Source organism: Salvelinus namaycush, chromosome 12 (genome assembly GCF_016432855.1).
Source record: "Salvelinus namaycush isolate Seneca chromosome 12, SaNama_1.0, whole genome shotgun sequence".
Classification (NCBI taxonomy): domain Eukaryota; kingdom Metazoa; phylum Chordata; class Actinopteri; order Salmoniformes; family Salmonidae; genus Salvelinus; species Salvelinus namaycush.
In genome coordinates, this window is record NC_052318.1 from 34,671,518 (window position 1) to 34,688,983 (window position 17,466).

The window sequence follows — 17,466 nt, forward strand, 5'->3', positions numbered from 1 at the left end:
GTTCCAGTCATTGGCAGCAGAGAACTGGAATGAAAGGCGGCCAAAGGAGGAGTTGCTTTGGGGGTGACCAGTGAGATATACCTGCTGGAACACGTGCTACGGATGGGTGTTGCTATGGTGACCAGTGAGCTGAGATAAGGCGGGGCTTAACCTAGCAAATAGTTATAGATGACCTGGAGCCAGTGGGTTTGGCTACGAAAAAGGAAGCGAGGGCCAGCCAACGACAGCATACAGGTCGCAGTGGTGGGTAGTATATGGGGCTTTGGTGACAACACAGATGGCACTGTGATAGACTACATCCAGTTTGCTGAGTTGAGTGTTGGAGGCTATTTTGTAAATGGCATCGCCGAAGTCAAGGATCGGTAGGATAGTCAGCTTTATGAGGGTATGTTTGGCAGCATGAGTGAAGGATGAGTGCATGAGTGTTGCGAAATAGGAAGCCGACTCTGGATTTAATTTAGGATTGGAGATGCTTAATGTGAATCTGGACGGAGAGTTTACAGTCTAACCAAACACCTAGGTATTTGTAGTTGTCCACATATTCTAAGTCAGAACCGTCCAGAGTAGTGATGCTAGTCGGGCGGGCGGGAAGCGATCGGTTGAAGAGCATGCATTTAGTTTTACTTGCATTTAAGAGCAGTTGGAGGCCACGGAAGGAGAGTTGTATGGCATTGAAGCTCGTCTGGAGGTTAGTTAACACAGTGTACAAAGAAGGGCCAGGAGTATACAAAATGGTGTCGTCTGTGTAGAGGTGGATCAGAGAATCACCAGCAGCAAGAGCGACATCATTGATGTATACAGAGAAAAGAGTCAGCCCGAGAATTGAACCCTGTGGCACCCCCATAGAGACTGCCAAAGGTTCGGACAACAGGCCCTCCGATTTGACACACTGAACTCTGAGAAGTAGTTGGTGAACCAGGCGAGGCAGTCATTTGAGAAACCAAGGCTGTTGAGTCTGCCGATAAGAATGTTGTGATTGACAGAGTCGAAAGCCTTGGCCAGCTGCACATTATTGTCTCTTATCAATGGCTGTTATGATATCGTTTAGGACCTTGAGCGTGGCTGAGGTGCACCCATGACCAGCTCGGAAACCAGATTGCATAGCGGAGAAGGTACGGTGGGATTCGAAATGGTCGGTGATCTGTTTGTTAACTTGGCTTTAGAAGCCCTTAGAAAGGGTAGGATAGATATAGGTAACAGTTTGGGTCTAGAGTGTCTCCCCTTTAAAGAGGGGGATGACCGCGGCAGCATTCCAATCTTTGGGGATCTCAGACGATACGAAAGAGAGGTTGAATAGGCTAGTTAATAGATAGGGGTTGCAACAATTTCAGCGGATCATTTTAGAAAGAGAGGGGCAAGATTGTCTAGCCCAGCTGATTTGTAGGGATCCAGATTTTGCAGCTCTTTCAGAACATCAGCTGACTGGATTTGGGTTAAAGAGAAAATAGGGGAGGCTTGGGCAAGTTGCTGTGGGGGGTGCAGGGCTGTTGACCGGGGTAGGGGTAGCCAGGTGGAAAGCATGGCCAGCCGTAGAAAAATGCTTGTTGAAATTCTCAATTATCGTAGATTTATCAGTGGTGACTGTTTCCTAGCCTCAGTGCAGTGGGCAGCTGGGAGGAGGTACTCTTATTCTCCATGGACTTTACAGTGTCCCAGAACTTTTTGGAGTTTGTGCTACAGGATGCAAATGTCTGTTTGAAAAAGCTAGCCTTTGCTTTCCTAACTGCCTGTGTATATTGGTTCCTAACTTCCCTGAAAAGTTGCATATTGCGGGGGCTATTCGATGCTAATGCAGTACGCCACAGGATGTTTTTGTGCTGGTGAAGGGCAGTCAGGTCTGGAGTGAACCAAGGGCTATATCTGTTCCTGGTTCATTATTATTATTATTATTATTATTTAAATGGGGCATGCTTATTTAAGATGGTGAGTAAAGCACTTTTAAAGAGTAACCAGGCATCGTCTACTGACGGAATGAGGTCAATATCCATCCAGGATACCCGGGCCAGGTCGATTAGAAAGGCCTGCTCACTGAAGTGTTTTAGGGAGCGTTTAACAGTGATGAGGGGTGGTCGTTTGACTGCAGACCCATTATGGACGCAGCCAATGAGGCAGTGATCGCTGAGATCCTGGTTGAAGACAGCAGAGGTGTATTTAGAGGGCACGTTGGTAGGATGATATATATATGAGGGTGCCCATGTTTACGGATTTGGGGTTGTACCTGGTAGGTTCATTGATAATTTGTGTGAGATTGAGGGCATCAAGCTTAGATTGTAGGACGGCCGGGGTTTTAAGCATGTCCCAGTTTAGGTCACCTAACCGTATGAGCTCTGAAGATAGATGGGGGGCAATCAACTCACATATGGTGTCCAGGGCACAGCTGGGGGCAGAAGGGGTCTATAGCAAGCGGCAACAGTGAGAGACTTGTTTCTGGAAAGGTTGATTTTTAAAAGTAGAAGCTCAAATTGTTTGGGCACAGACCTGGATAGTAAGACAGAACTCTGGCAGTTCTATCTTGTCAGCAAATGTTATAGTTAGGGATGGAAATTTCAGGGTTTTGGTGGCCTTCCTAAGCCAGGATTCAGACACGGCTAGGACATCCGGGTTGGCAGAGTGTGCTAAAGCAGTGAATAAAACAAATTTAGGGAGGAGGCTTCTAATGTTAACATGCATGAAACCAAGGCTTTTACGGTTACAGAAGTCAACAAATGAGAGTGCCTGGAGAATGGGAGTGGAGCTAGGCACTGCAGGGCCTGGATTAACCTCTACATCACCAGAGAAACAAAGGAGGAATAGGATAAGGGTACGGCTAAAGGCTATAAGAACTGGTTGTCTATTATGTTCGGAAGAGAGTAAAAGGAGCAGGTTTCTGGGCACGGTAGAATAGATTTACATTTACATTTAAGTCATTTAGCAGACGCTCTTATCCAGAGCGACTTACAAGTACATACATTCATCCTTTTTTTTTTTTTTGTACTGGCCCCCCGTGGGAATCGAACCCACAACCCTGGCGTTGCAAGCGCCATGCTCTACCAACTGAGCCACACGGGGCCCCAGATTCAAGGCATAATGTACAGACAAGGGTATGGTAGGATGCGAATACAGTGGAGGTAAACCTAGGCACTGAGTGACGATGAGAGAGATAGTGTCTCTAGAAACATAATTTAAACCAGGTGAGGTCACCGCAAGTGTGGGAGGTGGAACTAAAGGGTTAGCTAAGGCGTATTGAGCAGGGCTAGAGGCTCTACAGTGAAATAAGGCAATAATAACTAACCAAAACAGCAATGAACAAGGCATATTGACATTAGGGAGAGGCATGCATAGCGGAGTGATCATTGGGTCCAGTGAGTAACTGGGCGAGCTGGAGACACGCCGATTCAGACAGCTAGTGGGCTGGGGCTAGCAGAAGGGCCTTAAGAGGGACGTCGGAACGGAAGAAGTCAGTTGTAGCCCCTTCATGCGGTTACGTCGGTAGATCAGTCGTGATGGATCAGCAGGGCTCCGTGTAGTAAAAGGGTCCTGGCCAATTGGCAAAATAGGTATTGTAGCCCAGGAAATTTGGCTTTTGGACCTCTTCAGCTAACAGTCCGGTGTGCTCTAGAGAGCTAGTGGGCCACGGCTAGCAGGCTAGCAGATGGGCATTCAGGGGACGTCACGATGGGGGAGCCAGTTGAAAAACCCCCTCGGGCAGATTACGTCGGTAGTCCAGTCGTGATGGATCGGCGGGGCTCCGTATCAGCAATAAAAGGGGTCCAGGCCAATTGGCAAAATAGGTATTGTAGCCCAAGGAGTGGCTGATGGACCTCTTCAGCTAGCCAGGAAATGTGCCTAGCATAGGCTAGCTCCAGGCTAATTGGTGCATTCTTTGGGACAGAGACGTTAGCCAGGAGAAGCCAATCGCTAGCTGCGATGATCCAGGTGAAGAGGTTCAGAGCTTGCAGTAGGAATCCAGGGATATGCAGAGTAAGAAGTCCGATACGCTCTGGGTTGAATCGCGTTGTGCAGACTGGCAGGAGTTGTCCGGGCTAAAGTTTAGCTGATGACCGCTAGCAGTGGCTAGCTGACTACTAGCTAGTTAGCTGTCTAGCTTCTGTTGGGTGTTCCGGTTCTGAAGTAAAGAAAATAGCAGATCCATACCACATTGGGTGAGGCGGGTTGCAGGAGAGTATGTTGAAGTTGGGGTTAAGAAAAATATACGCGAAGATAAAATATATATACACGGGACACGACAAGACAAAAGACGCCCAACTGCTACGCCATCTTGGAAACACTTCAGTCTGGTTTTCGACCCCATCATAGCACTGAGACTGCACTCGTGAAGGTGGTAAATTACCTTTTAATAGCGTCAGACTGCATCTGTCCATGTGCTCCTAGACCTTAGTGCTGCTTTTGACACCATCGACCACCACATTCTTTTTGAGAGATTGAAAACCCTAATTGGTCTACACGGACAAGTTCTTGCCTGGTTTAGATCTTATTTGTCGAAAAGATATCAGTCTCTTAATGTTTTGTTCTCTGACAAATCAATTGTACGTTTCGGTGTTCCTCAAGGTACTGTTTTAGGACCACATACACGCACACAAACATACAGTTGAAGTCGGAAGTTTACATACGCTTAGGTTGGAGTCATTCAAATATGTTTTTCAACCACTCCACAAATTTCTTGTAAACAAACTATAGTTTTGACAAGTCGGTTAGGACATCTACTTTGTGCATGACACAAGTAATTTTTCCAACAATTGTTTACAGACAGATTATTTCAGGAGGTCTACAAACCTGACTCAGTTACACCAGCTCTGTCAGGAGGAATGGGCCAAAATTCACCCAACTTATTGTGGGAAGCTTGTGGAAGGCTACCCAAAACATTTGACCCAAGTTAAACAATTTAAAGGCAATGCTACCAAATACGAATTGTGTATGCAAACTTCTGACCCACTGAGAATGTGATGAAAGAAATAAAAGCTGAAATAAATCATTCCCTCTACTATTATTCTGACATTTCACATTCTTAAAATAAAGTGGTGATCCTAACTGACCTATAAGACAGGGAATTTTTACTAGGATTAAATGTCAGGAATTGTGAAACTGAGTTTAAATGTATTTGGCTAAGGTATATGTAAACTTCCGACTTCAACTGTATACACCCCCCCCCCCCCCCCTACCTCTTGGAGATGCACACAATGTCAACAGTCACTGCTATGCAGACAATACACAGCTGCACATTTCGAGGAAACATGGTGAAGCCCCAAAATTGCTTACCCTGGAAGCCTGTGTTTTAGACATAAGGAAGTGGCGGGCAGCAAATGTTTTACTTTAAAACTCTGACAAAACAGAGATGCTTGTTCTAGATCCCAAGAAACAAAGAGATCTGCTGTTGGATCTGACAATTAATCTTGATGGTTGTACAGTCGTCTCAATTAAAACTGAAGGACCTCAGCGTTATTCTAGACCCTGATCTCACTTTTGACGAACATATCAAGAATATTTATAGGACAGCTTTTGTCCATCTTCGTAATATTGCAAAAATATAACTTTTTGTCTAAAAATTATGCAGAAAAGCTAATCCATGCTTTTGTCACTTCTAGATTAGATGACTGCAAAGCTCTACTCTCCGGTTATCCGGCTAAAGCATTAAATAAACCTCAGTTAGTGCTAAACACGACTGCTAGTATCTTGACTAGAACTTCCTCTCTACACTGACTTCCTGTTAAGGCAAGGGCTGATTTTAAAGGTTTTACTGCTAACCTACAAAGCTAACCTGGCCCAGGGATCCGAAGGTGAACGGCAAGGTACTGGAGCATCTAACTGCCCTTGCTGTCTCTGCCTGGCCGGCGCCCTTCTCTCCACTGGGATTCTCTGACCCTATTACGGGGGCTGAGTCACTAGCTTACTAGTGCTCTTCCATGCAGTCCCTAGGAAAGGTGCATCACTTGAGTGGGTTGAGTCACTGATGTGATCTTCCTGTCTGGGTTTTGCACCCCCTCAGGCTTGTGTGGTGGAGGAGATCTTTGTGGGCTATACTCAGCCTTGTCTCAGGGTAGTAAGTCGGTGGTCTGTTGATATCCCTCTAGTGGTGTGGGGCTGTGTTTTGGCAAAGTGGGTGGGGTTATATCCTGCCTGGTTGGCCCTGTCCGGGGGTATTGTCGGACGACTTCCCGCTGTCTCAGCCTCCAGTATCTATGCTGCAATAGTCTATGTGGTGGTGGTGGGGGGGCTAGGGTTATATCTGGTGTAATTCTCCTGTCTTATCATCTAGTGTCTTGTGTGAATTTAAGTATGTGCCCTCTAATTCTCTCTCCCCCTCCCGGAGGACCTGAGCCCTAGGGCCATGGCTCAGGACTACCTGGACTGATGACTCCTAGCTGTCCCCAGTCCACCTGGTCGTACTGCAGCTCCAGTTCCAACTGTTCTGCCTGAGGCTATGGAACCCTGACCTATTCACAGGAGGTGCTACCTTGTCCCAGACCTGCTGTTTTCCCCCCAACTTTCTTGCCCTCTCAACCTCTGAATGCTTGGCTATGAAAAGCCAACTGACATTTACTCCTGAGGTACCGACCTGTTGCACCCTCTACAACCACCAACTTTTATTTGACCCTGCTGGTCATCTATGAACATCTTGAAGAACAATCTGGCTTTAATGGCCATGTACTCTTATAATCTCCACCCGGCACAGCCAGAAGAGGACTGGCCACCCCTCAGAGCATGGTTCCTCTCCAGGTTTTTTCCTAGGTTCCTGCCTTCCTAGGGAGTTTTTCCTAGCCACCGTGCTTCTATATCTGCATTGCTTGCTGTTTTAGGCTGGGTTTCTGTATAGCACTTTGTGACATCTGCTCATGTAGAAATTTGATTTGATTGATTACAAACATTAATTCATTGTCATTCTGCGGCACACTATTTTAGGGTAAAGGATATGCATTTTCATATTAATTCATGAAAGCTCACCTCCACGTCTCCTGGAAAAAACTCTCCTCAGATTACCAGATTTTCCACAAAGGAATTCTGTACCTCGGAAGTCATCTCTGACATTTTCTACCGGCTCAGGCCTCACCAGTGCAGTCCCTTTGTGCATAAGAAATGTAAAAACAAACGCATGGAAACAAAGGCATTTTCTGTTTATAAATCCAGTCATACATTATGCATTTCCAGGGTTAATATCCCCTTACACTATTGAAAGAAGTAGCAGAAAAACAAACCTTTAGGCAATCTTGTTACATCAGGATAACCGTTTGAATTGACGATCAAGCAGTCATCATCACTTTCATTTGAAGCACCAGATACATCCAGTCCACTGTGTTTAATCACAACGGAAGGTTTTCTGTAATACAACAAGTGACATTGATTAGAGCAGTGGTTTTTCAAACCTCCTCAGTGACCCCCAGACATTTCACAATTTTGTTGGAGCCCTAAACTAGCTCACCTGATTGACCTCAATAAGGGTGTGTAATTACTTGACAAATTGAATTGGGCATGCTAACTCAGGAATAGTTCAAATATATGGAATGGCTTGGGGTCCCAGTTGAAAAGTTTGAAAACCTCTGCATTAGAGGATAGGAGTCTGACAAAATGTTTTTATGAGTTTCCTGTCCATAAACAACATGTACATAAACTAGCACATATGTCAAAATATTAGAAGAAAGCCCACCTCCTGGAACCACATCTGGACTGCTTCAAGGCGTCTGTTGAGGTCTGTATTCAACAAGAAATATGTAATAACTACATCTTCTAGATCTGCATCAATACTAAATATTCTTTGGTCTAGAACAGCCAATACTGATATTTTTCATGTCAATACCTCAATGGAGGTTCGGTCTGTTGAGTGTGGCTCCACACAGTCCTTGTTCGTTATACCTGTGAATTAAAATCAGCAGACAATAATGGCCAGACAACACCACTATACCTACTGAGTTAAAGGTGTACTTATTACAGTTCTCACCCTCAGGACTTTCAGTCACCAGTGTGTCGTCATCTTCCTCTGGAGCATGAGCCAAGAACCCATGCAGTTTGGTCACCAACACATTGAGCTTGCTCGTGCCAAGAGGAATGCTAAGAGGAATGACAGCCAAATTAATAAAAATCCAGCATACCTCACGAGTTTCTTTCTAGAAAGCTATACACCTTTGTTTAAATTCCTAACCAAAGTATGTGGATATGCCATAGCTACTGGTATGATGTGAACATATCTGTCCTTGACCTTCTCTGTCCCTTTACTTCAGAAACAGTTATCACGATTCAATAGGCTAGCTAGCTATTTTACCCTAATGCTAGCCCATTCATAGACGTTGACTACTTTAAGCGCCTATTGATGAAGGCATCTTCTTGCTGGAAGAATTTTGTTAAGAGCTCCAACACTTTCTCTAAACGTTAACCGAACCGCAAGCAATACGCATTTTGGAAACATAAGGAAAACATTTCATATCAGCGAGAAACATTTTTTAAAAGGTGCAACACATACAGTAGAATTAGTTCGCCTTTTGGCATTGTAATTTCAGAATATGTCCAAATATATCTTGCGCTAGTGTTTCAAAGGATTACTTAAATCACATGTTGTGATTAGCTGTGATATTCGCCGACTGATTTCTCCCGCCGGAACAGCAACTATTGTCAAAATGGGAAGCTGTTCTGACTTTGTGCATGCGTTATCTAGTGGAATTCGCACTGTCATTTCCTGGTTGCTAAAATTCTACATTGTCTACTAAATTTCAGTTTGTGTGTAGACAAGCACTGAATAGTGTAGAGAATCATTGTACCATCTAAATCGCTGTGAAATATCTAACAAATAACAAAACAAAAAATGTTTTACAGCTGTTTGAAGCTGGTTACTTTCGAGTTTTCCACCAGCTGTAAAAACGATAGTTTGTTATTGATAAGATACACTATACAGTGCATTCGGAAAGTATTAAGACCCCTTGACTTTTCCCCCATTTTGTTATATTACAGCCTTATCCTAAAATGGACTTAAAAAAAACAAAAAACAATCTACACACAGTACCTCCTAAAGACAAAGCAAAAACAGGTTTAGAAATGTTTGCCAATTTATTCATTCAAAACATAAATACCTTATTTACATAAGTATTCAGACCCTTTGCTATGAGACTCAAAACTGAGCTCAGGTGCATCATGTTGTTTCCAATGATCATCCTTGAGATGTTTCTACAGCTTGATTGGAGTCCACATGTGGTAAATTCAATTGATTGGACATGATTTCAAAAGGCACACAACTGTTTATGTAAGGTCCCACAGTTGACAGTGCATGTCAGAGCAAAAAGAAAGCCATGAGGTCGAAGGAATTGTCCGTAGAACCCCTAGACAGGATTGTGTTGAGGCACAGATCTGGGGAAGTGTACCAAAACACTTCTGCAGCATTGAAGATCCCGAAGAACAGTGGCCTCCATCATTCTTCAATGGAAGAAGTTTGGAACCACCAATACTCTTCCTAGAGCTGGCCGCCTGGCCAAACTGAGCAATCGGGGGAGAAGGGCCTTGGTTAGGGAGGTGACCAAGAACCCAATGGTCACTGAAAGAGGTCCAGAGTTCCTCTGTGGAGATGGGAGAAACTTCCAGAAGGACAACCCTCTCCGCAGCACTCCACCAATTAGGCCTTTATGGTAAATTGGCCAGACGAAAGCCACTCCTCAGTACAAGGCACATAACCGCCCACTTTGAGTTTGCCAAAATGCACTTAAAGACTCTCAGACCATGAGAAACAAGATTCTCTGGTCTGATGAAACCAAGATTGAACTCTTTGGCCTGAATTCCGGAGGAAAACTTGCACCATCCCTACAATGAAGCATAGTGGCAGCATCATGTTTTTCAGCGGCAGAGACTGGGAGACTAGTCAGGATCGAGGGAAAGATGGACGGCGCGAAGTACAGAGAGATCCTTGGTGAAAAGCTAATGTTCACCTTCCAACAAGACAACGACATCAAGTACACAGCCAAGACAACGCAGGAGTGGCTTCGGGACAAGTCTCAATGTCCTTGAGTGGCTCAACCAGAGCCTGGACATGAACCCGATCAAACAGCTCTGGAGAGACCTGAAAATAGCTGTGCAGTGACGCTCCCCATCTAAACTGACAGCGCTTGAGAGGATCTGGAGAGAATAAATGGGAGAAACTCCCCAAATAGAGCTTGTAGCGTCATACCCAAGAATACTTGAGGCTGTAATCGTGGCCAAAGGTGCTTCAACAAAGTACTGAGTAAACGGTCTGAATACTTATGTAAATGTAATATTTCATTTTCTATATATTTCCAAAAATGATAAAAACCTATTTGTGCTTTGTTATTATGGGGGTATTGTGTTTAGATTGATGAGTGGAAAAAGCTATTTAATCAATTTTAGAATACGGCTATAACATAACAAAATGTGGAAAAAGTCAAAGGGTCTGAATACTTTCCGAATAAACTGTATATACAAAAGCATCTGGACACCCCTTCAAATTAGCGGAGTCGGCTATTTCAGCCAAACCCGTTGCTGAGCACATAGCCATGCAATCTCCATAGACAAAACATTGGCAGTAGATTGGCCTCACTGAGGAGCATAGCGACTTTCAACGTGGCACCGTCATAGAATGCCACCTTCCCAATCCGTCAGTTTGTCAAATTTCTGCCCTGCTAGAGCTTCCCCGGTCAATTTTAAGTCAAATCATACTTATTTGTCACATGCGCCGAATACAACAAGTGTAGACTTTACCGCGAAATTCTTACTTACAAGCCCTTAACCAACAGTGCAGTTCAAGAAGAAAATATTTACCAAGTAGACTAAAATAAAAAGTAATAAAGTAACACAATAAGAATAACGAGGCTATATACAAGGGGCACCAGTACCGAGTCAGTGTGCAGGCTAGTTGAGGTAATCTGTACATGTAGGTGGGGGCAAAGTGACTATGCATAGGTAAAACAAACAAACAGAAAGTAGCAGCAGTGAAGAAAGAGGAGGGGGTCCATGTAAATTGCCCTGTGACGATTTTTATGAATTGTTCAGCAGTCTAATGGATTGGGGGTAGAAGCTGTTGAGGAGTCTTTTGGTCCTAGACTTGGCGCTCCGGTACCGCTTGCCGTGCGGTAGCACAGAAAACAGTCTAACTCAGGTGACTGGAGTCTGACAATTTTTTTACTTTCCTCTGACACCACCTATTATATAGGTCCTGGATGGCAGGAAGCTTGGCCCCCAGTGATGTACTGGGCCGTTCGCACTAGAGGTCGACCGATTAATCGGAATTGCCGATTATTCGGGGCCGATTTCAAGTTTTCATAACAATCGGAAATCGGTATTTTTGGGCGCCGATTTGCAGTTTTTTTTTTTTTTTTTACACCTTTATTTAATCTTTATTTAACTAGGCAAGTCAGTTAAGAACACATTCTTATTTTCAATGACGGCCTAGGAACGTTAACGACAGATTTTTAACCGTGTCAGCTTGGGGGATCCAATCTTGCATTGATTACATTGCACTCCACAAGGAGCCTGCCTGTTAGCGAATGCAGTAAGCTAAGGTAAGTTGCTAGCTAGCATTAAACGTATCTTATAAAAAAACAATCAATCAATGACTGTCATTGCTCCAATGTGTACTTAACCATAAACATCAATGCCTTTCTTAAAATCAATACACAAGTATATATTTTTAAACCTGTATATTTAGCTAAAAGAAATCCAGGTTAGCAGGCAATATTAACCAGGTGAAATTGTGTCATTTCTCGTAGAGTCAGGGTATATGCAACAGTTTGGGCCGCCTGGCTCTTTGCGAACTAATTTGCCAGAACTTTACGTAATTATGACAACATTGAAGGTTGTGCAATGTAACAGGAATATTTAGACTCATGGATGCCACCCGTTAGATAAAATTACGGAACGGAATAAACGTTTTGTTTTCGAGGTGATAGTTTCCGGATTAGTCAAAGGTATATGGTTTAGAGAGAAATAGTCGACGCGTTATAATTCCTGTAATAACTTGCGGCTGAATTTGAAAGGGGTTCCTTCTTTATTTTACCGTTCATGTCTTCCATAGAGAATGTCTTGATCTACTTCAAATAAGGTCTGTGTTTCGTGCAGGCTTAAACCGCCTCGACGTTTTGATACCCGTGTAAATCTCACTAGGATAAGGTAACGTTTGTCAACATATTTTCATAAATCCACTCTACAATTTATTTTTATTTTTTTTATCTTCGCTTATATTTAGCCGATATTGATCAGAGTTACCTTGTCCTATGGATATCTACACAGTTATAAAACTGGCACGGTGATGTAAGCCTACACGAAACACAGACCTTATTTTAAGTGAATCTAAAAATATCCTATGGAATAAATGAACCGCTTTTCAGATTTTGCTAGGTGTCATGGGAATTATGACTCGCACTTTGGTTGTCAATTCTTACCATGCCCATTATTAAAATAGGATTTCCTGCATATAGAAATTAAAGTTTTTGTTTTCAACATTCATCACAGGTAACTTAAACTCTGTTTTTATTCAAACAGTTGAGAGTATTTGTCTCCTAAGCAGACTCTTCAGTATCATTGTCACTTCAGAGCTGTGTGCGTGTGTGTATTTATGTATTATATTAAGTTTTGTTTTTTTAAGTGTTCATTGTTCATTCAGTATTGTTGCAATTGTCATTATTACAAAAAATGTATGTGTGTGTGTGTGTATGATATATATTTAAAAAAATATATATATTTTTTTTTTAATAAAATTGGCCGATTAAATCGGTATCGGCTTTTTTTGTCCTCCAATAATTGGTATCGGTATTGAAAAATCATAATCGGTCGACCTCTAGTTCGCACTACCCTCTGTAGCGCCTTATGGTCAGATGCCGAGCAGTTGTCATACAAAGGCGGTGATGTTATTGTGAAGTGGAAATGTCAAGGAGCAACAACGGTTCAGCTGCGAAGTGGTAGGCCACACAAGCTTACCAAATGAGACCACCGAGTGCTGAAGCACGCAGCAAATAAAAATTGTCTGTCCTCAGTTGCAACACTCACTACGGAGTTCCAAACTACCTCTGGAAGCAACGTCAGCACAAGAACATGGTCGAGCAGCTGCACACAAGCCTAAGATCACCTTGTGCATTGCCAAGCGTCGGCTGGAGTGGTGTAAAGCTCGCCGCCATCGGACCCTGGAGCAGTAGAAACGTGTTCTCTGGAGTGACGAAAACAAGCTTCTCCATCTGGCTTCCCTATCTTGCAGTCCGACGGACAAAATCTGGGTTTGGCGGATGCAAGGAGAACGCTACCGGCACCAATGCATAGTGCCAAATGTAAAGTGGAGGAGGAATAATGGACTGGGGCTGTTTTTCCATGGGTCTAGCTAGGCCCCGTAGTTCCAGTGAAGGGAAATGCTACAGCATACAATGACATTCTAGAAGCGGCTGTGCTTCCAACTTTGTGGCAGCAGTTTGGGGAAGGCCCTTTCCTGTTTCAGCATGACAATCCCCCCGTGCACAAAGCGAGGTCCATACAGAAATGGTTTGATGAAAATCGGTGGAAGAACTTGACTGGCATGCACAGAGCCTTGACCTCAACCCCTTCGAAAACCTTTGGGATGAATTGGAACACAGACGGCAAGCCACGCCTAATTGCCCAACATCATTGCCCGACCTCACTAACGCTCGTGGCTGAATGGAAGCAAGTCCCCACAGCAATTTTCCAAAATCTAGTGGAAAGCCTTCCCAGAAGACTTGAGGCTGTTATAGCAGCAAAGGGGATCAACTCCATATTAATGCCCATGATTTTAGAATGAGATGTTTGACGAGCAGGTGTCCACATACTTTTGGTCATGTAGTGTATTTCCCAACGATTTAGATACAATGATTCCCTACATTACCCAGTGCTTGTTCTCTAACTGAAACTGAACTAACAGCGTAGAATTTTAGGAACCATAAAATTGAGATTTCCACTAGATAACACAGCCAAAGTCAAAACAGCTTTCCCAGTTTGACAACAGATGCCGCTCCGGCGGGAGAAATCAATAGGCGAATATCACAACTATTGTGGGTAAGTAATACTGTGAAACACTATCATTCCACTATTAGCGGCAGATATATTATGTAAATTCTGAAATTAAAATGCAAATATTCAAAAACATCCTATGTGTAGCACCTTTATAGGGTTAGCATTTCCACAAAGCCATACAGTTGAAGTCGGAAGTTTACATACACCTTAGCCAAACAGATTTAAACTCAGTTTTTCACAATTCCTGACATTTAATCAGAGTAAAAATGCCCTGTCTTAGGTCAGGTAGGATCACCACTTTATTTTAAGAATGTGACATGTCAGAATAATAGTAGAGTGATTTATTTCAGCTTTTATTTCTTTCATCACATTCCCAGTGGTCAAAAGTTTACATACACTCAATTAGTATTTGGTAGCATTGCCTTTAAATTGTTTAACTTGGGTCAAACGTTTCGGGTAGCCTTCCACAATAAGTTGGGTGAATTTCTGCCCATTCCTCCTGACAGAGCTGGTGTAACTGAGTCAGGTTTGTAGGCCTACTTACTCGCACATGCTTTTTCAGTTCTGCACACAAATGTTCTATGGGATTGAGGTCAGGGCTTTGTGATAGCCACTCCAATACCTCGACTTTGTTGTCCTTAAGCCATTTTGCAACAACTTTGGAAGTACACTTGGAGTCATTGATCATTTGGAAGACCCATTTGCGACCAAGCTTTAACTTCCTGATTGATGTCTTGAGATGTTGCTTCAATATATCCACATAATTTTCCTCCCTCATGATGCCATCTATTTTGTGAAGTGCACCAGTCCCTCCTGCAGCAAAGAACCCCCACAACATGATGCTTCTACCCCCGTGTTTCACGGTTGGGATGGTGTTCTTGGCTTGCAAGCGTCCCCCTTTTCCCTCCAAACATAAATATGGTCATTATGGCCAAAGAGTTCTATTTTTGCTTCATCAGACCAGAGGACATTTCTCCAAAAAGTACAATCTTTGTCCCCATGTGCAGTTGCAAACCGTAGTCTGGCTTTTTTAATGGCGGTTTTGGAGCAGTGGCTTCTTCCTTGCTGAGAAGCCTTTCAGGTTATGTCGATATAGGACACATTTTACTGTGGATATAGATACTTTTGTACCCATTTCCTCCATCTTCACAAGGTCCTTTGCTGTTGTTCTGGGATTGATTTACCCTTTTCGCACCAAAGTACGTTCATCTCTAGGAGACAGAACGCGTCTCCTTCCTGATCAGTGTGACGGCTGCGTGGTCCCATGCTGTTTATACTTGCGTACTATTGTTTGTACAGATGAACGTGGTATCTTCAGGCATTTGGAAATTGCTCCCAAGGATGAAGCAGACTTGTGGAGGTCTACAATTTTTTTTCTGAAGTCTTGGCTGATTTCACAACTTTTTTCCCTCCGGACGCTTTATCTGGACATGGTTCGTCAGCACTTTCAACAGCCGAAGCTAAGTAGTAACATTAACATGATGTCTTCTAATTGCAGTCGCTGTACTCATAATATACAGGAGAACGATCGCCTTATGGCGAGGATAGCTGTGCTGCAAGCCCAGCTTCAGACGCAATCGTTAGGCAAGGGTAATTTCAGTGTAGGAAAGGATGAAACAGCGTCTGTGCCACCAGTAAGTACAGATAGCAACGTTAGTATAAATCCCCCCGCACAGTCCCCGCAGCCGGACAACTTTCTCATGGCTTCTGGAGGGAAATGCTGTAGGAATGCTCAACTGGTGTCGCTCATTCAGCCGACAGAAACTTTCAACCGGTTTTCCCCATTAAGTAGCGAGTCGGAGTCTGAGGCCGAGTCTTCTCTTGTCTCTACTCCTCCCGTTACGGGGTCTGAGACGCCGAAGGCTCCCACCATTAGCATAGTCAGTGTAGTCAGCTCAGCCATCCCCATTGAGACTGTTTCTGTGCCTCGACCTAGGTTGGGCAAAACTAAACATGGCGGTGTTCGCCTTAGCAATCTCATTAGGATAAAGACCTCCTCCATTCCTGCCATTATTGAAAGAGATCGTGATACCTCACATCTCAAAATAGGGTTACTTAATGTTAGATCCCTCACTTCAAAGGCAGTTATAGTCAATGAACTAATCACTGATCATAATCTTGATGTGATTGGCCTGACTGAAACATGGCTTAAGCCTGATGAATTTACTGTGTTAAATGAGGCCTCTCCTCCTGGTTACACTAGCGACCATATCCCCCGTGCATCCCGCAAAGGCGGAGGTGTTGCTAACATTTACGATAGCAAATTTCAATTTACAAAAAAAAAAATGACGTTTTCGTCTTTTGAGCTTCTAGTCATGAAATCTATGCAGCCTACTCAATCACTTTTTATAGCTACTGTTTACAGGCCTCCTGGGCCATACACAGCATTCCTCTCTGAGTTCCCTGAATTCCTATCGGACCTTGTAGTCATAGCAGATCATATTCTAATTTTTGGTGATTTTAATATTCATATGGAGAAGTCCACAGACCCACTCCAAAAGGCTTTCGGAGCCATCATCGACTCAGTGGGTTTTGTCTCTGGACCTACTCACTGCCACAGTCATACTCTGGACCTAGTTTTGTCCCATGGAATAAATGTTGTAGATCTTAATGTTTTTCCTCATAATCCTGGACTATCGGACCACCATTTTATTACGTTTGCAATCGCAACAAATAATCTGCTCAGAATAAATTCTCAGACAACACAAAAATTCCTTGATGCCCTTCCAGACTCCTTCTGCCTACCCAAGGACGTCAGAGGACAAAAATCAGTTAACCACCTAACTGAGGAACTCAATTTAACCTTGCGCAATACCCTAGATGCAGTTGCACCCCTAAAAACGAAAAACATTTGTCATAAGAAACTAGCTCCCTGGTATACAGAAAATACCCGAGCTCTGAAGCAAGCTTCCAGAAAATTGGAGTGGAAATGGCGCCAAACCAAACTGGAAGTCTTCCGACTAGCTTGGAAAGACAGTACCGTGCAGTATCGAAGAGCCCTCACTGCTGCTCGATCATCCTACTTTTCCAACTTAATTGAGGAAAATAAGAACAATCCAAAATTTATTTTTGATACTGTTGCAAAGCTAACTAAAAAGCAGCATTCCCCAAGAGAGGGTGGCTTTCACTTCAGCAGTAATAAATTCATGAACTTCTTTGAGGAAAAGATCATGATCATTAGAAAGCAAATTACGGACTCCTCTTTAAATCTGCGTATTCCTCCAGGGCTTAGCTGTCCTGGATCTGCACAGCTCTGCAAGGGCCTGGGATCGGGAGAGACACTTAAGTGTTTTAGTACTATATCTCTTGACACAATGATGAAAATAATCATGGCCTCTAAACCTTCAAGCTGCATACTGGATCCTATTCCAAATAAACTACTGAAAGAGCTGCTTCATGTGCTTGGCCCTCCTATGTTGAACATAATAAACGGCTCTCTATCCACCGGATGTGTACCAAACTCACTAAAAGTGGCAGTAATAAAGCCTCTCTTGAAAAAGCCAAACCTTGACCCGGAAAATATAAAAA

At 43.4% G+C, this 17,466-nt stretch overlaps 1 protein-coding gene and 1 non-coding gene across 2 annotated transcripts in view; both read right to left on the bottom strand.

The window, feature by feature from the left end:
• LOC120057162 (transcriptional regulator ATRX-like) overlaps positions 1-17,466 on the bottom strand; it is a 53,154-nt gene that overhangs the window by 30,146 nt on the left and 5,542 nt on the right. The window contains exons 2-6 of the mRNA XM_039005631.1: positions 7,931-8,040; positions 7,790-7,845; positions 7,640-7,683; positions 7,191-7,312; positions 6,940-7,056 (exon numbers count right to left, since the gene is read on the bottom strand). Of these exons, the coding sequence (XP_038861559.1) occupies positions 6,940-7,056; positions 7,191-7,312; positions 7,640-7,683; positions 7,790-7,845; positions 7,931-8,040 (449 nt within the window). The remainder of the gene's footprint in view (positions 1-6,939; positions 7,057-7,190; positions 7,313-7,639; positions 7,684-7,789; positions 7,846-7,930; positions 8,041-17,466) is intronic.
• Positions 2,975-3,050, bottom strand: trnaa-ugc. The gene has a single exon. It is a non-coding gene; the product is annotated as a tRNA-Ala (tRNA).